This window comes from Melopsittacus undulatus, chromosome Z (assembly GCF_012275295.1).
Source record: "Melopsittacus undulatus isolate bMelUnd1 chromosome Z, bMelUnd1.mat.Z, whole genome shotgun sequence".
Taxonomy (NCBI): Eukaryota; Metazoa; Chordata; class Aves; order Psittaciformes; family Psittaculidae; genus Melopsittacus; species Melopsittacus undulatus.
The window spans coordinates 28,771,594-28,796,126 of NC_047557.1; the positions used below are offsets into that span (position 1 = coordinate 28,771,594).

Genomic DNA, 24,533 nt, shown 5'->3' on the forward strand with positions numbered 1-24,533 from the left:
AGACACCTTTCCATTCCCACAGGAAACAAGCCTTTGGAAGACTGTGGCTGCCGTATGGACACAAAACATGAGTGCAGATGGTGCTCAGCTCCCCTAGATCCCACAGACCTCCTTGAGAGGCTGGCAGGGTACTTGCACTTTTCTTGAACAGAGCTCCTTTTCTGTCTGAGTTCCTTTACTGGAGATTCCAATAGTCTGTGGATGATCAGACTCATGCACTTACTTACTCATGCCTTTTAACTTGGCTGAAAAGACAAAAATTATTTTACAGCAAGTTCTGCTTTGGAATCCAAATCCTTAGGTGTTCAAAGAACTAGGTATATCCAAGATAGAAAGTTTATTCCCCATCGCAAAGCCAGGTGCATATGCTCATGGAGCAGCAATAATGTGGGGGGGAAAAAGACTGCTTCTCCTTCCTCCAGTAAATCTGTATCTTCCACAGACAAAACAGGAAGACCATCAACTACCAGCATACACTAAGTTATGATCAGCCTTATATCTCTGCATGACTGGAGCCTTCCTGTATATTGTTACACTCAGTGTATGGCTTATAAAATATTTCTGTAATGAGAACAGGACATTTGTGAAAATGCTGTTCATCCCAAAGCACAGCAGACCATGCAACAGTGAGCACCAGACTGAAGGCAACATGTTGTGCTGAAGATCTTCAAGAATAAGCCATCTTCCTGAGGACACCTGTAAAGCCCTTTGTACACAATAGATCTTTCTTGCTTGAAGCAGCATGTGCTTGAAGGAACCTAATGCCACATACTAGGCAGGCTGGGAAAGCAGTCTTTTTCCTGCTGCCTCGAGGCCCTAAGGTAGATGTACCATACCAGAAATATCATTCCCAGATGTATTTCAGTTACCTGAAATAAAATTTTTACTATTTCAACAACTCTGATACTTTTTCATTTCATTCAATTGTCCATTTGAATGACCTGAACATTCATTCAATATGTGAACTGCAAGAGATAATCCACTCCAAAGTTATTCATGCAGTGGTATGACTTGTCTTCTGTGGAGTCATGACACAGCTGGATGTGATTCAAAAAACAGCTTCAATCTGCAAATAATGCATAAAGAAACATGTTATAGCATTTAGGAAACACAGTCTCAAACATACTTGCTTCATTGCAGGAATTACTGAAAACAAAATATTAGGCTAGTAATTCAAGGCTTCATTTCCAATAAAAAGAAACAGCAACGAGCTTTTTCAACATTTTTGGATGGAGCAGCTTGCTAGGGTTTACATCTCTTTTATGATACTAACAGCACAGCACATACAATTACCATAAAATAGCAAGTCTATGAAAACAAATAAAAAAAAAAAGAAAAAAAAGCAGATCACTAAACCTTAATTGTAAATGCTAAACGTGCTACGAACAAAACCAAATTTGCATTTGATCAGCCCTTTTTTTCTTTCTTTATTTCAACAAGGCATAATTGGATGTTCAAAATGCTACAAAAGTGGAACAAAACTACCAATTCTCTTCCTTAGAATAAAAGGTTAAGCTTGCAATTACACAGCTTCAGCGTATCATTTTGTACAATTACTAATTAGCTACCATCGCTGATCGGAGAATACAGAAGTCGTGAATTTCTTCCTGAAGAGCTGCGCCTACTTCATTTTAAGTGAAGTTCTGATACGGAGGGAAGAAAAGCCCCACGGGCACGCCGGCATCTGAGCGTGGGGCGGCGGGCGGGGAGGCACCAAATGGAAAAAACGCTTCTTTGGACAAAACCATCCCGCAACGCGGATGTCGGCACGTCTTGCTGTGCCGCCCAGCACAGGGGTCCGCAACGCCTCCTCCCCGCGGCGGGGCGCGGACGGACACGTTTTGAGGAAGCAGGCGAAACAAAGCGGCTGCACCCCCCACCCCGCACCCCCTGCGCCGCCGCCAAAGTTCCCTCCCGCTGGGGCTGCCGTACACCACCGCGCCGGGTGCCAGGGCTGTCAGCGGGGTCGCACCGCCCTCCGCCCCGCGGAAGAAAGGCTGGGAGCCGGGAACACGGCACCGCACGGCACCGCACCGCCCCCACCGCCCCGCATCTCCCCTCACCGCACCGCCTCAGCGCCACTCACCGCGCCGAGCCGAACCGTGCCAAGCCGGTGTGCGGACGCGCCGCGGCGGCCGCAGGTGCCGTGCAGGAAGAAGCGGGGGCGGGCTGCGCTGGCGAGCCAACCGGGGCCCGGCGCGGCGCCGTGAGTCACCAGCAGCCGCGTAGGGCGGCTGGGCAGTTGGTATAAGAGCGCCGCGGGGACACCCTCCCGCCGTACATGTTTCCAGCTCCCTCCTCTCCTCGCCTCTCCGACCGCGGCGCTTGCCCGCCCGCCCTCCCCGCCTCTCCGCCCTTTCTCCGTCCCGGCGCGGCGATGCGGTTAGACCGGCAGCACGGCGACCTGAGCGAGGGAGCAGGCAGCCCCGGTCGCTGCGCGAGACGGCGGCCGGTCTCGTGCTGCTGGTCGCTGTACCTGCTGCTTGCCCTCAGCTGCCTGCGCGCCACCGCCGACGGTGAGTGCGGGGCCGGGGGGGGTGGTGGTGTTGGTGCTGGGGGCCCACCGCTGAGGCTGCTGCTGCCGACACCCACAGAAGCAATGTCTTCTCCTCTTCTCCCACCGCCCTTTCCTTTATTTATGTATAATCCTTTTTCCTCTGTCTCTCTGGCCGCTCGCCCGCTGTCCGGGGGGGGGTGGGGGGGGGGGGGATGTGGTCTGGACGGAGAGGCCTTCGGGGGTCTTTGCTGCCTGTGTTTGCCCCACACCCCTCTTGTCGGGTCTGGCGGCGCATGGGGCCGATGAGGGTGGGCCCGAGCCCCGGTGAACACCTCTCCTGGGAGCCAGCCGGGTGCCGCGGGAGGGTTTGATTTCCTTCGTGATGCCTGGTGCTGACGGGAGGGTCTGCGTGCCTGCGGCTCACTGCGGGGCGGGGAGTGGAGGGTTGGGGCTTTGTCATGGAGGGAGGAAGCGGCGCCCTTGAAAAGCCTGAAGCGTTAAAGGTGCTGTCAAACTACTGTGCAACTTTGGCTTTGTGGCATATAGCAGCATTGGCATGGCTCTGGTTCGGGGCCAACGGTAACCACCGCAGGGGATCTCCACCTGGTGGCAAGGTTGGGTCTTGTCAGCGTTGGGTCCCTTGCGTGCCGGGCTCTCTCGCTGGGCGCTAGCAGCGCTGCTCGTGGCGAGCTTCAGGGTTGCCTCCTAGTGCAAGAGCAGCTACCCTAATGGCACATTAAGCCAATTGAATAGTTAATTAAAAATACGTTTCTCTTGAGTGGAAGCAATAGTTGACTGACTTCTTTCATCCTTCAGGAACTGAGGTCCAGACTACTCTTGAGGTGGGAGGTGGGCAATTAATGTGTCTGTTGTAAGACTTTTAGTCTCCTGACTAATGCACTAAAGTAGGCCTTGGTATCAGATCTTTACTATGTTGGTGAAGTATGCTTAAAGGTGGTTGGACCTTGTAGTCCTAATTGTGCACAGGAGTCTGACACAGGGTCTGTCAGGTAGAGCCCAGCCAGGGCACTGTTGTGTCCAATTCCTCAGACAAGGAGGAGAGGAAATATCTGCCTAGTCACTCCTCAGTTCCCAGTCCTGTAGATTGCTGCTATATTCGCTCTACAACAGACATGATTAAACAGCTACAGTATGAAGGACCAAGCTGGCAATCACTGAAACCGCTTGTGCACTGTAGTACGGAATTGTAGCAAGAGATACACAGCGGAGGGCAGCTTTAGGCCACCAAGACAGAGATTCTTCCCCTATTTGAGTTAGTTGCCCCACCAACGCTCTCCTGCTTGTAGTTGCAGTGACTCTCCCAGGGTCTGGGGGAGTCTAAGCTAGTTCCTCTCAAGGTTTCCCAATCGCTGTTGCAAGTTTTTCTGGGACTTGGTGTCAGATGACAGCACACAAGTGTCACATGTTTGCGACTGCCCAGACAAGTAATCTGACAATTTGCTTAAGGGGCCAAGACAGTGAGAGGAGAGGTATGGAGAAAGCTAGTTTAACTTGGGTAGTCATTGCAACTCTGTTCCTTCACCCTATGCACATTGCTGCTTATGAGCCTACTTCTAGCAAGTACCTACCTGGGGAACAGTAAAAAATGTGTGTTAGCAATCAGAGGCTGTGAAGTTACTGGTTCTCTAAATCTTTTGCCTAAGCCTTATCCCAAGAAGGAGAAAGGTGTGAAGGTGCTTCTTGTGTATGTGTAGCAAGTGAAGAGAAGCCTTGAATTAGTGGCTAATTGATGCTGATCTAAAAACCATTAAGTGTCTGGTGACTGAAGCCACAGTTGAGCTCTGTTGCCACAAACAGCAGCAGATTGGGCTTGTAGTGTCATGACTAAGCGGTTACCTGGTTTTGCAGGACTGTGCTTGGTGTAAGACATGGCACCACAGTCACTGGCTGGAGCTAATCCTCAAATGGAGCTCACTCCAAGCGGCCCTTAGAGTTTGACAGGCATCTTCAGGAGTAGCAACTGATGCTGACTTTTAGTTTGTGCACCTGTGTGAGTGTTATGTGCTGTCAGTTCCTGTAGTTTGTGAGCTTACAAAAATGGTTGCTCTGACATTTTTGCTTGGTACCAGCTGCAAAAGCAATGTAACCTTTTTGGAATGGATTGTTCTAAGCTTGTAATTTTGAAGTTAAAGCTGTTACTCCAAGCTGAATTACTGTTTCATTTAGCAACATGTGTAGCTTAGCTGCCCTGTAGCATTTGGTCAAAGTGGTGTTATGCTTGGAAGTCACAAAGTACTAAGCAGTCTTAGCAAACCTTTTCGGGTTATTCTAGTTTGAAATAGTGTAACTAAGGACTGTGGAGTTATTTTGGGATCTTCTGGGTGGCAGGCTTAGTCTAGTATCTCTAGTATGCTATTTTGGGAAAGGTTGACTGTTCTCATTCTGAAAGCCTGGACTGGGAATGTCTCAAAACTAGTAGGAGTCAGTTGTTGTATATTTTAGGTGGTAGTAGAGTAATAACTGGAATAATGTGTGATCAGATCTTGCAAGCAGAAGGCTTCTTCTGTTAGAGGTTACTGAACAGAAAGGTGGTGTGAGGTTATGTTAGGTTTAGAGCAAGATGATAGCTGTGGCTTCTGCACCCTCTCTAAGCTGTCTGGGGTGTGCCTTTTAGAGTAAGACAACCTTCTTGTTTGACAGCTCTTCACTAAATAATAGTAGCTTTACAAAACATGCTATTAGAAGGTGCATGCAGGTGTGACTTCCATCCTGAGAAGGAAATGAAGGATGGAAATGCAGCATATAAGAGCTCATGTTCAGGTTTTTTGGCACTCTTTGAACACTGTTCCCGTGAAACAAGTTATTATGGCTTTACTCTGACGAGTTAGAACTTACTCAACCAGTAAGACTGCTAAAACATTATCAGAGCTCAGTAAGGTGCTGTTTCAAATCCTTTATTTCTAGCATGAGTTTACATGAGATACTCAGCAGGTAAAATTGTCCATGTTGTCCTTGTTTATAGTCTGTCCACAGTTTGCAATTGCCCAGTGCCCAATGGCTGGTCTGTGTAATGTGAAATGGTTGAATGCTGCCTGCCACTTGGTAGCTCTCTTGTATTTTGTCTGCCATACACAAAAGATATAAAATAACAAGTAATGTTCTGAAAAATTGATGCCCTTTGTAAGCCCTGGAATGTCAAGACAAAGCACCTCCACTAAATGATGCAATAAACCAAGGAGGAGCAGGAGTCTTGCATCATGCTGTACACATGTGCAGCCAGTACTCGTGCATGTGCTTACAGACTTGCTTGAATGCATTACATGGAACAGCTCTGGCTTAGCTGATGGAGAAGCAGACTGTTGTTAGTGACAGTTATAACAGAGCTTCAATATGAAGTAGGCTACTTTGAGGGATGGGGTCATAGAGTTTTAGAGCTGAAGGTAGCCTGGAAAATGCACTCTAAGCATCATGCAGAAAGCAGTACCTTACTCAAGCGTACTAAGAAATAAAAACTGTTACCAGTTATGAATCAACAGATTTGATTACAGAAGGAAGCTGTAAATTATCTGGCTCTCTTAGCATTCCCTTTTTGTGTATACAAAGGAATGTCTGTGGGTGCCCTTGTTTGAGGAGTAACTTGAATCATGAAAACTTATTTAACTACAGAGCAAATATCTAAGCTATATTTACAGACATTTTGGGGATTCTGCTGTAATGCAATAACAGCAGAGTACCAAAATGCTAATCTAGTTTGACATTAGTGAAGTTTAAACCCAGTTTGGTTACAACTTGAAAAGTTCTGAGAATGCAGTGCTAAGCACTAGACAGCATAAGTAGTGTACACATATCTCTTTCCCTTGCAACCTCCCTTAACCCTGCCTTGAAAAGGCAAACTCAGTAAGAAGAACAGTGAGACTTCTTTACTGTTGTTTGGCAGGTGGACACAGTGCTTAAGCTCTTCACTTGCACTGTGAAGGAAAGCTACTGGCTTTACTTTCATGACTGATTAAGGTGACTACAAAGATCTGGAACTCTGATCTGGTTTCATGTTGATATTCTGAAGCTTATTAAGCTGGGTGGCTTCCCAGTCAGCAGTGGGGGAAAGTAAGAAAGTATTTCTAAACAGGGTTGGGTCTTACCTTTCTTTTTTTCATTGAAGGTGCAAGAGCAAAATGTGAGGAATCCCAATTTCCATGTAGTAATGGACGCTGTATTCCTTTACTCTGGAAATGTGATGGTGATGAAGACTGTTTAGATGGCAGTGATGAAAGTGCCTGTGGTAAGTAATCAAAATAATACCTCTGTAGTAGTACTTGCTAGTTAGTGAGGGCTACAGCAAATAGCTGAAGAGATGCTTATCCTGTCCAGCATTTCTTGCAGTCAGAATGCGGAGTAGAGGCCAGATTCCCTAGCAGAAGTGGGGGACTATCTTGATGCCTTGTATCCATATGAGGCAGTTGAATTTTCCTGAGTGTTATGAAAGTCTCCTGAAATTGGTGACTAAGACAAAACCTCATGACCAGAAGTTCATTTCCAAAGATGGTCAAGAACAGGATGCAAGCCTGTTCTCAGTTCTTCCTTGAAGACATATTAGAAAATATTTGCCATTAGCCCATAGCTCTTGGCTGTTCCATGGTTAAATGCGCTGATCATAGCTCTTGGCTATTCCATAGTTAAATGCCTGGATTTATTTGTGAAACTGATTCTGCTGAGTCTCCTATAAACACGAAACCTAGCTTTGGCAGCCAGCTCTCTCTCTAAGCAGACATAGAGGCCAAGATAGATGACTAGAAGTACTTAGAGGTGAGGCAAAACAGACTCCATATGCAACACTGGTGTGTTTGAACTGCTGGTCTCCTCAAGCAGACCTAAACTGTTACTTTAGGGTTACATAGTACCAGGCTTCTGTAATGACAATCAAATGCCATGATAATAAACTCAGGGTTTGAATATCAGTATCAATAGACCTTGCATTCAGTCCAGTGTGTTTAAGGCAGCAGCTAGCAGCATAGTATCCCCCTTAACAATAGTAGTTCTTCAGTGCCTTATGGGAAGAGAAATATTTCTCTGTGAACAGCATGACTCTCTAGGAGGTGTTAAACAGTGCTGTCACTAGACAGGTGGAGGGCAACACCAGGCATCTGAGAACTAAGCATATTGCATCACTTTCCTAGGGCAAGGCAGCTTACCCCTATCTGCAACAAACAAACTAAGCTCTGGTCTTAAAATAGTTGGCTGTCTTCTCTCTTGCAGTGAAGAAGACGTGTGCTGAAACTGATTTTGTGTGCGCCAGTGGACAGTGTGTGCCTAACAGATGGCAATGTGATGGGGATCCGGACTGTGAGGATGGGTCTGATGAGAGTGCTGAACTGTGCCGTAAGTGAACCTGGCTTGTGGATGCAGGCAAGCCTGCAGGAAATAGCATTTTGACTTCATCTGCTTGCAGCCTGGCTCCTTTCCTAAAGAAAGAATGAACTTGTACTCAAGAATACCTTTCCAAGTGATAGCTTGGCTTGGCTCTTTTGAGGTCTTTACAAGGCTTTTTACTACTTAAAAAGATACAGAACTGAGTGGGGACTCTGCACTTGTACCTGGTAACAGATAGCAAGTGCAAGATTTTACTTACAGTCAGAAGCAGCAAGCACAACACGCAGGCCTGACCATTACTGTGCCATGTTTACCAAGTGATCACTGTCCTCCAAGACAACTACTCTGTAAATTAACCAGAGCTGTGTAGTAACTGAGTGACTGACCACATCTTGGGAGTGTGGGAAGCAGAAGTGCAGAGGCGTGACTGTGTAGTCTTGTAGTTAGCAATCCCAGTCTGAAGTGTGGTAACTAGTCAATGAATATAGATCTGTTAAGCTTCACTTCTCTGTATCAGTAGTATCCTTGCTGAAGAATACTTCAGGCCCAAGTCTTACTGCATTTTGGTGTTACTCCTGTCTACTACTATGTATCATAGCTCAAGTTTCTATAGTGTAACTGGTGTGCAGTCAGAAAACAATCATTACAAAGATACCCTTAAAATACCAATCTATTAGGAACTGGAAGAATCTCTTTTACTGAACGCTACAAACTGACATAATCTCTCCCATGGTGGAGCCATCAACTTAGGCAGATGTTGGTATCTAATTAACTGCAACTTTGTCCAGGGCTGAAGCCTTTCAGGACAACTGCGGAAACCCAAGATCAGTAGCTCTTAAATTGAACTTAAATTTTTTTTGATAGATATGAGAACATGCCGGGTAAATGAAATCAGCTGTGGTCCTCAGTCAACCCAGTGTATCCCAGTGTCCTGGAAATGTGATGGTGAAAAAGACTGTGACAGTGGTGAAGATGAAGAGAATTGTGGTAAGGGAAGAAACAGTGGCTGCATAACTCTATTTGAAATTGACTTGTCTAGAAAGAAGCTAGCTGGGCAGTATACCTGGGAAGATAAATTTCTCATGGTATCAATATTTCCTAAAACCTACATTGGCTTTGTATTCCAGCCTGTATAGCAAAATGGACTTTTCTAACACTCCTCTATCCTGTGAAATTGAGAACTACAGCAGTATAAGCTGTTCAACATCTATCTTTGGTTTCTAGCTGTTTTGGTTTTGTTTGTTTTTCATAGGAATAGGCTAAATCATATGTCAGCCAAACTATCAGAACTTTTTCTATGCAGAATTTCTCAACAGGTAACTCTAGTTGCTGCTTACATTAACAGATGGTCTCCTAAGAGTGTAGCAAAGACTTGTAGCCAAGGGCACAGTAGATCTACTTTACAGCCCTATCCTGGAGTATTCTGTGCACTTGTGTGAAAGTGCAAACTAGGGAAGCTGGGTTTCAGGTTTTTAGGGGACAGCTTCAGGCTGGTATTCAAATGAAGCTGACACTGCCAGTGTTGGAGTGCTGCATTCCCCACTTGCTTTAATGAACTTGCTGACACTGCCAGTGTTGGAGTGCTGCATTCCCCACTTGTTTTAATGAACTTGCATACATATGAGTTGTCTGAAGTGTCCTGAGACAAATCCACTGCAACCAAAGGCACAGGGCTGGCTTCCATCAGAACCACCTTACCTGGATATGCTAGAAAAACGTAGATATTCAGATTTTTGCTACGTGACTGGAGTTGCTGCCTTACTTAGCAAGCACATACATTAATCTGCCAAATCTATAGACAGCATTTCTAATGGAGCTATTAAAATTATCAGTCTAGGCATACTGAACTGCTAGCCCCACTGCCATTAAACTAGCATAATTTCTACTAGTGTTAAGTTGTGTGGGTGTGCTTAAACCACTGGATAAATTGGTTCAAGATCTTAATTTGTTATCCCCAATGGTCCAGGCAAAAGGGCCACTGCTGTCCTGGGGACCAGCACTAAACACTTCAATTTCAAACTACAGTACATGCTGACCATCTAGCTAGTTTAGTCTTAGCCTAGAGTTAGCAGTTCTCTTATCTTCTGTCTCTGTTTCACAGGGTTTGAGCCTATTTTCTGAAGGGCTCACAGTCTGAAGCAGAACAGCCTAGCTGTTTCAGAAGGGAGTTATTTTCACTCAGTAGCTCAAAAATGATGCCTTTCACTCATCCAAAGGCAACGAGGACAGTTTGTGTGGGGCCCAAGTGTCCTATGGCTAGTTGGTTAGGCTCTCTTAGAGCCTTACACAGAATGCTGAACTTCTGTGTGGTAACAGCTGATAAAGAACCTGCAAAGCAAAACACTTACAAATGTCTGCCTTCCTGTGATAATCTGCTAGTCTCTTATTTCTGTTATTGCAGGCAATGTGACTTGTAGTCCAGCAGAGTTCACATGCAGCAGTGGGCGATGTATTTCCAAGAGCTTTGTCTGCAATGGTCAAGATGACTGCAACGATGGCACTGATGAGCTGGAGTGTGCACCTCCCACCTGTGGAGTTCATGAGTTCCAGTGCAAAAGCTCCACTTGCATCCCCATCAGCTGGGTGTGTGATGATGATGCTGACTGTTCTGACCACTCAGATGAATCTCTAGAGCAATGTGGCCGCCAGCCTGCACCTCCTGTGAAGTGTTCTGACAGTGAGGTGCAATGCAGCTCAGGTGAATGTATCCACAAGAAGTGGCGCTGTGATGGAGATCCTGACTGCAAGGATGGAAGTGATGAAATCAACTGCCGTAAGTTAACTTGGCCTTTCTGTAGGGGGTGTTGCTTAGCTCCTGTTTTGCTTTCTTTCCTTCTGCAAGCCTCAGGAGTTTAAGTATGTAATGACTGTGTCCTTCAGCTTCTCGGACTTGCAGACCAGACCAGTTCAGATGTGAAGATGGTAACTGCATCCATGGGAGCAGGCAGTGCAATGGTGTGAGAGACTGTCTGGATGGCACTGATGAAGCAAGTTGTAGTAATGGTAAGTGTGGGACTAAGAAGGAATAAAATCTTTGCAGAATATCTCTTGAAGCTGGTAGTTGCCTTCACAATCTTAATAATCTTAGTTATTCAGTGCTCTGGACCTGGCAAATTCAAGTGCAGAAGTGGAGAATGCATAGATGTGAATAAAGTCTGTAACCAGCAGAGAGACTGCAAGGACTGGAGTGATGAGCCTCTCCAGGAGTGCAGTAAGTGAATGAATTCATTATGTAATGCTTATCTCTAGACCTACTTGGATACAGCTTCTGAGCTGTCAGATGTGAGTTTGGAATGCCCATCTACACTTCCTTGGTGTCAAACATGCAACCAACAGCAACCTAGTCTATAGGCTAGTAACAAACTGCTAAACTGCCTATTGAAATTATTTCTGTATGGCCAGAAGGCATTTGAAGGCATTAGGAACTCTGAAACTTCCAGGAGCCTCAGTCTTTGTCTCCTGCTGCCAACTTGTAACACACGTAGCGTGCTGGTAGCTGAGCACATATGAATTTGAGGAGGGTCTCTTACATGTGACTTCAGATATCCAGATATTCAGATATGCCACATCCATCATATGTGGCAGGCAGTGCTAGAAAATGAGTGGGTATCTGGTAAAGTACTCCATGACTAAGACTTTGAGCCTAAATATGTGTGCTGTCTCACAAGTGCCAATTCTTCTCTTGTAGACATAAATGAATGTCTTGTGAACAATGGTGGATGCTCTCATATCTGCAGAGATCTTGTTATTGGCTATGAATGTGACTGTCCTGCTGGGTTTGAGCTGATAGACAAGAGAACCTGTGGAGGCAAGTATCAATTAGATTAACATGGATCATACTATTAGTAATGGAGATGAGAATAAATTAAATGCTTGTCTTTACAGATATTGATGAATGCCAGAACCCTGGTATCTGTAGTCAAATCTGTATCAACCTGAAAGGGGGTTACAAATGTGAATGTAGTCGAGGCTATCAGATGGATCTTGCTACGGGGGTGTGCAAGGCAGTGGGTGAGTATTAGCATAAGACCTATATCCCCACTTTAAAATGAGGTAGTAAGATAGGTACTGCTTGTGCTATTGTGGTTTTGACACTAGTTGTGCTGTTATCAGTATAACTTACACAGATCTGAACACTCCTAGTACCTTAATGATGGTGTGATACAATACTTAAAGCAACCTGATGTAAACTGCTTGTTTCTGCTCCCTGCGCAGAGGACCACTACCTATTAAGAAGGGAGAAAAGATTACGGTTGTTGAGGGTAGAAAGGATGAGGTATGGTATAGCCAAGACTTCTGTCATCACCCATTAGCAAGTGTGAAATGGTAAATCCTAAATATGACTCTTTAAACTTTTCATAAAAGAACAGTATGTGACTGAATATCTAGAAATGCAGATAACACACTGTTTTTACAGGGAAGGAACCATGTCTAATTTTCACCAACCGCCGAGATATCAGGAAGATTGGCCTTGAGAGGAAAGAATACATTCAGCTAGTAGAGCAGCTAAGAAACACCATAGCCCTAGATGCTGATATTGCTGAGCAAAAGCTTTACTGGGCTGACTTTGGCCAAAAAGCAATCTTCAGGTAAATGAACTCAGCTTCTGAACTCTAATATGCTCCCCTAAACCATCCCACATTTTTCCAAAGAGATACTTCTCTAGGCTTTGGTGATGAGAACTATTTCCTGATGTCCTAAAGACAAAGTACAGTACATGCAGGCTCCCACAACTGGCAATGTGTATGCTTGTTGCATTTTAGTAAGTGCTTCTACAGTTCTGCAAAAGACACCGTGGACTGTCACAAATCATCTTCTGTATGTGTATATACATATATATATATACTATATATGTTCTATATACTGCCTGCAGTATTTGCTGAGGCATACCATGCGTGGAGGAAGGGGTTGAAAACAAGTAATTCTTGTCTTCCAGGGCTTCTATGGATACCCGTGATAAAGTTGGAACACACGTCAGGATCCTGGACAACATACACAGCCCCGCAGGAATTGCTGTTGACTGGGTTTATAAGAACATCTACTGGTCTGACTCAGCATCAAAGACCATCTCAGTGGCTAGCCTAGATGGCACAAAAAGAAAGGTTTTGTTTCTTTCTGAGCTGAGAGAGCCAGCTTCTATTGCTGTAGATCCTCTCTCTGGGTGAGTATTTGTCCTGGTTCTCTTAAGAAAATGGACCTACCAGCTACTCCATGTCCTGATAACTGACTTAGGTAGCCTTTGTTAGTTATTGGTCATAATTAAGAGTTATACTACACAGTACTATAGTGCATCATACAACATAAATTCTGCTTCACAGCTTTATGTACTGGTCAGACTGGGGTGAGCCAGCAAAAATTGAAAAAGCAGGAATGAATGGATTTGACAGACAGCAGCTTGTGACAACAGAAATCCAATGGCCTAATGGAATTGCTCTAGGTATGTTGAACTTGTCTGTGTGCCAGAGATATTTTGGAGCTTTAGCAATTTGTTCATTACAAAAGCCAAGGTCATCCTTCAGAGAACTATTTTCAGCTTCTGAGAATGAGAAGCTCCTGCATGCCTGGAGAAACTGCAACAGGCATGGATAGCACTTCTCAGATACTGAAATGGTTACTTTTCTTGCACTGCTCTATATCATAGTTAAGGCACAGACCATGTAGGCAGCACTACAGCAATATGGTAAGAAACTAGGGGAATACTGCAACTGCTCTTGAATCTGTGGGTATTGCAACTTTTGCAGGAGACTTTGGAGATGTTCTCCATGTAGATAGTAAATATGTTTGTTTTTTGCCTCCTAGACCTTGTAAAAAGCCGCTTATACTGGCTTGATTCTAAACTGCATACACTGTCAAGTGTGGACTTGAATGGTCAGGACCGTAGAATTGTGCTAAAGTCTCATATGTTCCTTCCTCATCCTCTTGCTCTAACAATATTTGAGGTAAGAATGATTTCCTGCAGTAATTGTCAGAGATCCTCTTCTTGCTAGTACATGACTACCATTTATGCTGCTGATAGCAACATGGAGGTAATGGGATGCAATGACTTTATCTTCTAGGACCGTGTGTACTGGATTGATGGAGAGAATGAGGCAGTCTATGGTGCTAACAAATTTACTGGAACTGAACTGGTTACCCTAGTGAACAACCTCAATGACGCACAGGACATCATTGTGTATCATGAACTTGTTCAGCCTTCAGGTAACACTAATGGGGTTTATAATTAAGTATACACAGCCCTGCCCTGATTGGGTGATGGCAAAAGGTATTCCTTCCCTGTATAGTTGTCTACTTCACTTAGAGTGCACGGAGCTTCTTAAAATAAGCAGCCCCACTGGTGCTGAGAGAAGGTCTAATTGTAATGCCTCTTTCTTAGGCAGAGCAGGTACAAATCTGTAACCTGCTGAGACAAGTAACTCTACTAGAGCTATTGAGCAAACAGTTATGGTATACATCTCAAATACAAAGGCTGACTCTTGTCAACTTTTGTACCAACAGGCAAGAACTGGTGTGAAGAGAACATGGCTAATGGAGGCTGTAGCTACCTGTGCCTGCCTGCTCCTCAGATAAATGAACACTCTCCAAAGTACACTTGTGCATGTCCTGTTGGATACTTCTTGCAGGAGGATGGTCTGAGATGTGGAGGTATGGTAACACGACTGAAGTATTTCCCAGGATAGATGGGGAAGAAGTAAGGGTACTGAAGCTGCTGGAGGCAAATATGGTAGCATAGGCTGTGACAGCTTTGCTTGGGTTAATCTGATATAATTAATCTTGGAGGGGTGGTCTTCTAGCATGCATTAAACTGGCCCTCAGAGTCTGCAGGTGCTGTTCAAAGTTCATGCTTGGCTTCTGTATCATCATCATTTGCAACAAGACTTATACCTCCTTGCCTTTCTGGAGACAGCAAGCACATGCACAAAGCATACTAAGCCCTTTTTTTATAAAACAAGAGGTATAAACTAATATGGTTCTACAGTGTATAAACAGTGTTGAAAAGCTGATAGTTGAATCTTGCTAGCCAGGGACCTCCTTTTGTGGTCCAAACATGCTGCTGCTGCTACCCTCAGCACTGACTATATGGCAGGCTTGTTTGTCCAGTGGAGTGGATCTAGAAACTCCAAAGTACTAATATTGCATGTTGATTCTGACTGCCACAGTTGGGGCACTGAATGTAAGGATGCTGTTCATTGTTGGCTGCTCTAAAGGGTTGCTATAGAAATTGAAGACTACCTAACCAATAAACTTGTAGAATTAAAATGCCACTTGGAAAACCTGAAGTAAGAGATGGGGTGGTTTACTGTTGTCATGACTCTAAATACCTACATTCATGCTTGATTAACTGTCTAGCCTTGTTCTTGGAATTAATTTTGATCAGAAACCTTCAGCTGAGCGTGTGCTAATGAAAAAACTAATGTCAGTGTTTCCAATAAAGCTAATAAGCTGCATGATCACTCTGCATTTGCTAAACATTCACTACCATGGCTCTCATAGCTAAGCCATTGCAGGACTTCAGGATTAACTGGGTTCTTGATCTATAATTAGTTTCAGGTACTGGAACAACTGTGGCTTACACTGATGCTAAAGATACCAGCACAACAGAAAAATCTCCAACTGTTGGACTAGTTCCTGGAGGTACTGGTCCCAATAACTCAGACTGCTAAACATTTAGAGAAAATAAATGAAAACTGACCCACTAGCCTACTTCAAGCTTTCTCCTTTGCATGCAAATAGAGAACACAGGCCAGGTGTGTGTAGTACAAGTACAGCAGCTGGAGCTGTAACAGAGCTAGTTCACTTATGACAACGTGGAACCTATAGGTTCCATGTAATTCCAGGAGTGCTCAGAAAAGGCAAGAAATACAGCTTCCTACTAATACAGGATGAAGCCTGCTAGGCTGTTTTTTGCAGTGTTACTGAGAAGCTAAAATATAGCAGCTTCTGGGCTTGGGGATTGCTTGCATTTGACAGGCTGTCAGCCTGTCAATAATCAAGCTTACTACTTCAAATTCTCATGCAGGTTTCAACATCAGTAGTACAACATCTGAAGTAAATGCAGCTGGAGGAACATCAGCAGTTTGGACTGTTCTTCCTGTTGGTGAGTACAGAATTCACTAGCTTTTGGGACTCATTGTGGTGGGACAAGCCATTCTGTCAGGACCTTGATTTGACTGTACTCCATATTTGCTATCTGTTTCTCTCTCTAAAGTATTGCTGGTAATGGCTGCAGTGGCTGCTTACTTTATGTGGCGTCACTGGCAGCACAAGAACATGAAAAGCATGAATTTTGATAATCCTGTCTACCTGAAAACTACAGAAGAGGACCTTACAATTGATGTTGGAAGACACAGCGCTTCAGTAGGACACACCTACCCTGCAGTAAGTAGACCTATTGACATATCTGAGGCTCCAGGTTAATCCTCAGACTAGACAAAAAGACTGCAAAATGATACCTGACTTGAGTTTAGAAGTCTCTGCTCTTGAAGGCTGCTTGCTGCAGTGGAGAACTAGTAGGGTTCCAGCAAGAAAGCTGGAGAGGAACTTTTTGAAAGATCATGTAGTGATAGGACAAGAGGTAATGGCTTTAAACTGAAAGAGGGTAGATTGGATACATGGAAAAAAATCTTTACTGTGATGCAGTGGGTGAGGCACTGGCACAGGTTGTCCAGAGAAGCTATAGCTGCCCAATCTCTGGAAGTGTTCAAGGCCAGGTTGGATGGCACTTCGAGCAACTTGCTCTAGTGGAAGATGCCGTTGCCCATGGCAGGGGCTTTTATTGGAAGATCTTTAAGATTCTTTCCAACCCAAACCATTCTATGATCTGAACTTGTCCTTTTAATCAGGTTTAAAGTTGCAGTAGGCAACTACTGTCTTATACCTGAGATGCAGTAATTAGTGCTGAATGTGGTCACTAGCCTGCAGAACTGGCCCATTTCAAACTGCAGTGTAGTAGTGATATGCATTATTTTGTATCTGTTATTAGTAGCTAACTTGTACTTATTTTATACAGATATCTGTTGTAAGCACAGATGATGACATGGCATGAGCACTGGATCAGCAATTACTTCTGGTTTACTTGTGTTTTACACTCTTTGGGGATAGTAACCAGGTTTGTGGCTGAAAGACTTCCTCCATTCTTGGAAGAAAGAAGATACTTTATGGAACACTTATGTAAATAACTTTTATACAGCTTGACCACGAACTCTGTAAATACCTGTCCACAACAATTCAGCTTTTGGTGGTTACTGTTTAATCAGTAACCCTTGGATTGGTCAGTCAGTAACACCACTGACCAAATATAGAGCACTTTCCATAGAAAGCCATATTCCAGCCACAACTTGTAACACCTGTACATATGTGTATAGGCCACTTGTAAATACTATTCTTGGAAAATCACTATCAAGCACTTTGAAGTATTTCAAATGTAAATTATTGTACACTGTGTTTTCCAATAATTTGGGCAATGGCAATAGGAAAAAACGGGTTATTATGATTGCCAAAAATTTGTAAACATAAGTAATTTTGTATGTATGTTTGGAACAATCTTGTCTCTTACCTCTTAGAGAGATACAAGTATTAATGCTCTTTAAGAAACCACCATAATTTTACATGTGGAGAAGGGGAAAAAAATAAAAAAAGAAAGCAGTTAAAGTATTGGTCTCCGTTATTACATTAGCACATGAAGTTAAATAGAGTATCTCTTGAGTTGGAAGCTTTAGTGTGCTACACCACTACTTCCAGCCAGCACATGAAGTGTCTTGTAATTCATTTCAGCAGTACTCCAGACTGTTCAGACAGTACTGACCTGCCAGGTAATACATTTGTGAGACTAATACTCTGCAGGGTACTGGATCAGTGGGTCTCCTTTCACAGGAGTACAGCTGGACCTCCTAAGTAAGGACTGTGGCTAAAAATACTCAAGCACTATTGCAAGCTCTTAAGAAGTACCATTGACAGATGCTACATGGAGACAGGCCAAAGCATTGTCTGCCATGTAAGTATAGGGTCCTTGGAAAGGATGTTGTGCACAAGCTCATGGTGATATCAAGCTGTTAGTAGCTATTTCTCATTATAGTGCCAGTGTAAGTTAGATCTTAGTAGCTGCTACACCTATACAAAGGAAGAGCAGAGCTGTGACTTGGCAGCCTGCTCCTGGGTTTTCTTGGCTGAAAAACCACTATTGCTACCTGTGTAATGACAGAAGTCCCCTGCAATAAGCATGAATGGGCTAATGTCCCCTTCCCTGGGGGAACTTAATTCATTGTAATGGCTCTAGGAATACTGTGCCTGGAGTCTTTCTCTTGGGTGTCTGTAAGAGTGAAAAATAAATTGTACAACTCTTCTGGATCCAGGAAGGTGATGTTAATCTTCATGGTAACTACTTAGTACTATACTACTTGAATGTTAATTTTAGTAGCATCAAGTATGTTTCTTATCCTCTACACAAGCATAGTTCATTCATTAGGATTGAATTAACTTACAGGTTCTGATGTCTTCAGGTATTTTGCTGTGTGATCAAGTTTGGAGTAAAAAAAAGAGAAAGCTTTTGATTTTTATGGTGTAAATACTTTGCAGTCTCCAACTGAGTACAGTGTAGTTTCCCTAACTCTTAAGAGTCTCTTTAATGACAAATTTTTCTGGGATAAAGTTGCAGTTTCTTCCCCTGACAATGGGATCTTGGCCTTGAATTGCCACCCTGTAACTACTGTAGAAGGAGGTACTACTTCACTGTTGCTGATCCTTTCCCCTTCAAGGTGAAGAAGAAAGGATGCAGGTTCAAAGCTACATAGTTTGGAAGAAGTGAAAATTTCCTGCCTATGCTTTAGTGACTATTTGTTAAGTCACTCTTAATCATGTCTCTAAAATAGTAACAATAAAAATCATGTCGGAACTTTAGTCAGTTCTTAGGCTTGATTCTAGTGCAAGTTATCCTTGCAATTACAATTGAGGTCTGCTCTCTTAATAGTCTTTTGTGTACTGTGGACTTCTTGACAGATGAGGACAGCTGCCAGCTTCTGAAGGCTTAAATAAATTGTTTCTAAAAGCTTGCTACTCTCTGGGGAGTTAAAGTTTCTAGCCAGCTATCCCTAGCAACTCTTGTCTGGATGTAAACATTTTCAGTATCTGGAATGCATGTGGACTAAAATGTCTTATGAAGATTAGAATGTAGGAAGAACTCTAAAGTTCTGGCCAAGAGTACTATATTTATTAGTTATGGGATAGAATTAGATTTTTTTCAGTTATATGTCTAACTTGGGATGCTACAAGATATTTGTGTGGAAATGTGAGAAACATAATTGTAGTTCAGCTTGTTGGTTTTAAATTTGCGTGTCAGCTACATACAGGCAAAATGCTCTGCTTTTTCAGTCTCTGTACAGAAGACAAATGATTCTATTTTTTTTTTTTTTTTTTGCTGAAGTTCATTGCTGTCACTGGTATCATACCACAGGGCATGTGGAGTAGACCAATACTGACACTTCTTCCCAAGGTTAGAATTCAGTTTAATTAGCAACTTAAATCTATTTTGTGAACCTGGGTTAGTTCTTGGGGAAACTGGGGTCGCTAGGAACTTGTTTTCTGACTTCAGTCTAATGTGCTGAACATAATTGTTAGAATAGCACCTTGACACACAAAAGTAGTTTCTGTAGTCTATAGCAGACTTAACACTTCACCAGATAAAACTTCTATGCCTTCAAATTGTGGGAAGGAGGAGGTGTGGGAGGTATCGGGCAGTAGTAGGAGGTGATACAAGATGTACTGTACCTAGCTGAAGATATTGTTTGGTTCTTAATCTCACTAGGTTTATTCTGCCCTCCCCTCCATTCTTGTATTATGAAATTGTTGTTTACTTCCACAGCAGGCTTGGAAAGTTGTCTGGGATTCCTTCTGTAGAAACAAGTCCAATTTACATAGACAAATGCCTTACTGTTTGAACTTTTTTTTTCCCTTGTCATCTGCAACTGTTTAACTCTGTTTTATTGATCTGTCATGTTGTCTGTCTTGGCATCTAATGAAGGTGGTATAGCTGTACTGAACATTACTGTAGCAGCAGCCTGTGACTGTACTGTAGCCACTAAGTGAAGTCTTGGAGATCATGAGATCATCCTTGTCTCATCTGCTCTGCTGCAGTCTCATGGGCTCCCAGAGCAATGGGACATTAACATCTAGTTTGATCAGGTTTCATTGTTCAGCTGTGTGTGTTTTCTTCTTGAAGAACTTGCTACTGATAGACACATAAATATGGCTTTAGCTGGTTATTGAAGTAGTATTCAAGGTAATGGCATAACTTTTGTTTCCAAGCTGCATGAAGAGCCCTCTGCTTCTAAATACTGCCTATTTCTGTTCAGCATCTGCTAGCCAATGTGAGCGCACAACTAGTTTTGCAACTAGCTTTTTCTCTCCTTTACAAATATTCAAATTTCTCTTAATGCTGTCCCTTTGCTTCCACATTTTTTATGCATCCTATTTGATCTGCCTTTGAGCAATAATTTGAGATATATACAGTGCCAGCAAAAACAGAGGAAAATGAACATGAGGGAATTGAAATTTCTCATGTGATTCACTTCTTCCCCTTGTGTCCCTCATTCTGCTACAGATAGCTGCAGTGTGCCAGCTTGTATTTGCTTACATTTTTAATGGACATACCTTTTCTTTTTTCTTGCTATCAGATCTCTGCTGAAACAATGAAGATCTGTTTATCTGTTTTTCATGTAAGTGCTGAATCTTGCTAGTTTAGGAAAAGGGACAGAGACAAGAACTCAAGCTGAAAGAAATGGGAGGGGAGACCTCAGATAAAGGAAAAAGCTTGCAGATGCACTCTTCATTCCATAATATTAGATGCAAGTGAAAGCCTGCCACTACGTTCTGTAGATATGCCACATCGTAGCTGTGAAGAAACATGCTCCCATTCCTCCTTTGAGCTGGCTCACAGCAGGGGTTAGTATTGTCACTTACTGGAAAAAGGTGCTTGAAGAAGTCTGTTCTGTTGAAGTGCAGAAGTCAATATATTCCTGGCTTAGCGTTTTCTACTTATTTTTCTCTAAAAAAGCTTCACAATTTGCCCATACTAAATGAAAAAGGTCTTTAAAGCAGGAAAGGGACAGAGAGGCTGTGAAATCACAGTTGCTGAATATGTAGGTTGCTGAACATCGAAAATAAAGACTGTGGAAAGCATCTTGGTCTTAACATGGCCTGGCACAGCCCCAGTCAGGATACTTACATGCCTCTGTCAAGCCATGAAAAATGCTTCATATCATATTTGGAAAAAAAAAAACAAGCACCACACTCTGGACAGCCTGCTGAAGGCAAACTAAGACACTCTCTGGTCTATAATGAATTGTTTGAACATAGGAAACACCATGCACTAAATCAAGACAAGTGACGGGTAAAACCGAACATGTTTTTTTGCTGTGGAGATATGCTCTGTATTAAAGCTAAGGAGGTTTTGTTTTTTCCTCACCTTCTCTAGATATGCTTTCTTGGAGTCAAAATTCAAATACATGGAAATATTTTACTGTACTGACAGTGCATAGATTTAAAACACAAACAGTTGGACAGTAACTTGAAAATTTGAACTTAACATTTAGAACAGTTTTTTGCTCTAGTGGAAAGTATTTATTCTTGAAAGAGCTCTTGGAAAGGCTGAGCATTGAATACAGCAAACACCATAACAGTCTAGAAGCAGTGCTGCAGGCTGTAAGGTCCTTTTTTTGGATGCTTGCGAGTGAGCAACAGTGGTTCTGTTTGAGCAGCATACTCATTTGGGGGGGCTTAAATATATAAAAACTTACTGATCCATTTAAATTAAGACTTAGACTTTCTAGTTCAAGAAAGTTAGCCTGTGATTTGCTAATTGTATAATGCATTGTGGTTACAGTTTTTAGCTCATGAGCTCAATAGTAGAGTATGTGCTTTAAGAGATTGTTCATTCCTCTCAGGCCTGGATTGCAAATGTGCTTAGAAGGCTGTGTCTCATGGAGACTTAGAAATATAAGAAATTTGTTTAGTGAGGGGTGGTTAAGGAAAAGTCTTTGTGTTCTTAATTTGGGCTTTCCCCTCATGCCAGGGTACTGTTATCACTGTAGTAAAACTTAATGGATGCAAGTCCACACACACTGCATAGAGGTATTAAGGCAAGATCTATCCTTATATTTGCCTTTAGACTTTCAACACTTTCTCAATATTCTTCTGTCCAAATTGGGATGTTACAGCCTGCATTGGAGGACACTAATATGGGTAAAAACTTGAGGACTCAGGGTTGTGCTCAAGGGGCTGGGTTCCACCTGGACGTGGGTAACAAATGAGGTACCATGCGGTCTATCCTGGAGTCAGTGCAGTCCAACATCTTTATCAGGAATTCTGAGAGCACATGGAGGACAAATAGGTGTTAGGGGCAGAATCACTGAATACACTCAAGGGCAGAGCTGCTGTCCTAGTGGCACTTGCTCAGGTAGGAGGAAGGGGCTGACAGAGATGCCATGAAATCTGGCATGGGCAAAGACCAAGCTCTGTGCTGGAAGGCAGAGCCCTGCAGGGATGGAGGCTGGGGCCAGGCAGCAGCAAGGATCAGTAGTGACAATGGTGGTGATGTGAGCTGGCCAGGGAAGAGCAGGGATTGTCCACTCTTCTTAGTGCTGTCCACTTATGCTGGGCCTCCAACAGGGAAAGGTTATTGATAAACATTGCCAGTTAAGCCAGTAGGATGATCCTGGACTGGAGCCATTGGGTTGGGAAGAGAGTCTGTGGGAGCAGGACTGGTTTAGCTTGGAGAAAAGACATCTGTGGTGGCACCTAGCAGCATCCCTGGCAGCAAGAGGAAGAGATGGAGGAGACTCAGCTGGACATTTCACAGCAGTGTGTGGTGGGGTGGTGAGAGGCAGCAGCACAAGCTAAAGCCTGACAGGCTAAGTCCAGAGCTAAGGAAAAGGCTTTGTCCCCAGACAGCCCCACGATGGGGAGAGGGAAAAGGAAGTTTGGGCCTTCTGCAGCCTGTAGAGTTTCAAGTCCCAGCTGGGTAAAGCTCTGAGCTATCCTGAGCCCATGGCAGAGCCTGCTCACTGCAGGGGAGTGACTGGATGCCTCCCCAGGTCCCCAACAGTTTGAACAGGATATTGTGATTCTGTGATATGTGTGAATATTGAAGAAACAAAAGAATTGATCAACCTTGCAAAATACTGCTCTTTTGATAATACACTTTTTATTTTTTTTTTTTTTAATCCTGAAAATGGAGGTGAAGATTATTCCTGTAGATGAGAATTCCTGTGGTGGATGGAATGAAAGGCAGGCAGTAGCAAAGATTCATGCCGTCTTTGCAGAGAATGGTCTACGCCCAGTCATTTGAGCACTCCAGTAGTTGGCAGCAAAGTTTAAGTTCGTGTCTATCACATGATACAGTTTTCCATCTCTTCATTATCTGTGTTGGTTGGCACTAGTTCATTTGTTTCAGTGGGGTTTCCCTTGTGATCTTTCAATCATATTTTTGCAACTTTAACCAAGATAGAAGCATTCTCAATGCTTCTCAATGGATAAAAAACTTTGTGCTTCGAGAACTTGATTTGTCCCCCTAGCAATGATGGTGCATGGTGTAATGTCACTGGACAATGTAATCTCCACAAAGGATTAGAAGAATCAGATAAATTACAAAACATTTTTCTCCGGTTCCAGCATCATCTGAAATACATAGCTCAAGAAATCTATACTTCAGTATGTGTATCCCCTTTAGGATCCTGCATCCTCCAAGTTAAGTGAGGCTTGAAACTTGCTTACTTCCTGGTGAAAGCATTCCCACTGTGAAAGTGACAAAGTACTGTGACTTTCTAACTTTCAGCTGTCCCTCTTGTGGTGAAAGAAGTTGACCCCAAGAACCTTTTTTAAAAAATGATGCTTAATAAAGCTTCAGTGCAAAAATTCCGATTATGTGTGTGATTACTGATGCAGGAGCAACTTGGTCATTCTGGTTTTCCTAGAAGAAACATTGGTTATTCTTTGATTAAACAACATCAAACACGCTCCACTGCAGCTTTTCTTGGTTGAAGAGCAGGACAAAGTAACTGGAGGGTGTGATGGTGTCCATAGAATTTTATGTGTAAATTGTTGGTTGTGATCCCTACACATTACAAAGTTCCTGCTACCAGGTAAAGTCTGGCAATTACATAACATACCAATCTATTATCTTGCCTCAGAAACAGAGTTTGAACGATTGCTTGAATCAAGTGAATGGCTGCTAGATTATAAAACAGCCTACACATAGAGAAATAGCTAGCTCTTCCTAGCCCCTTCTTTGAAAGCTTCCACTGCTGGTATAATTTATATATGTGAGCAAAGAGAAAGAAAAGCTGTAAATCTGCTTATTTACAGAGAGCATAATTCAAATGCTGTAATGAGAACTGCATTTCAGTATTTGATACAATGCACCCACTTGAGAGGAAAACCATTCAAAACCACAATTTTTTCACAATCTTGGGGGCCAGATACAAATAGCCATCAACTGCTGAAGACTAATACTTTGTTAGCATGTCTTTGTAATTCAAAGGTCACATGCAAGCAACAGGCATTCCCAGTTAGTTAATGCTATCTGAAGTTCCCTTGTTGACCAGCAAGAATCTCTAGCAGGAGACTGCTTAGGGCTCAATGTACATACATCGTTTACTCTAATGTGACTTTCACTAGGAGCTATGCCAACTCTCATCCAGCATTCAGCACTTAAAAGGAT

The 24,533-nt window shown here is 43.1% G+C and overlaps 1 protein-coding gene across 2 annotated transcripts; it reads left to right on the top strand.

The window, feature by feature from the left end:
* The first annotated feature begins 2,281 nt into the window (after positions 1-2,281).
* Positions 2,282-17,473, top strand: VLDLR (very low density lipoprotein receptor). Of its 2 annotated transcripts, XM_005155112.2 has the most exons (19): positions 2,282-2,516; positions 6,618-6,737; positions 7,712-7,834; positions 8,690-8,812; positions 10,227-10,598; positions 10,706-10,828; positions 10,914-11,036; positions 11,514-11,633; positions 11,711-11,836; positions 12,243-12,414; positions 12,762-12,986; positions 13,144-13,262; positions 13,625-13,764; positions 13,882-14,023; positions 14,321-14,467; positions 15,368-15,457; positions 15,843-15,920; positions 16,032-16,201; positions 16,833-17,473. In XM_005155112.2, the coding sequence occupies exons 1-19, from the start codon at positions 2,282-2,284 to the stop codon at positions 16,866-16,868; spliced, it is 2,784 nt and encodes a 927-aa protein (XP_005155169.2). In that variant the 3' UTR covers positions 16,869-17,473. The 2 variants fall into 2 exon arrangements, with proteins under 2 accessions (XP_005155169.2, XP_030910127.1); XM_031054267.1 differs by lacking the exon at positions 15,368-15,457 and having other exon boundaries at positions 2,349-2,516.
* Positions 17,474-24,533: the final 7,060 nt, after the last annotated feature.

Bases quoted from the DNA above. Each gene is read 5' to 3' on its own strand.
- VLDLR (XM_005155112.2), top strand. From the start codon at position 2,282: ATGTTTCCAGCTCCCTCCTCTCCTCGCCTCTCCGACCGCGGCGCTTGC. The intron at 11,634-11,710 runs GCAAGTATCAAT...TTGTCTTTACAG, and splicing joins AGACAAGAGAACCTGTGGAG to ATATTGATGAATGCCAGAAC. The intron at 15,458-15,842 runs GTACTGGTCCCA...ATTCTCATGCAG, and splicing joins TGTTGGACTAGTTCCTGGAG to GTTTCAACATCAGTAGTACA.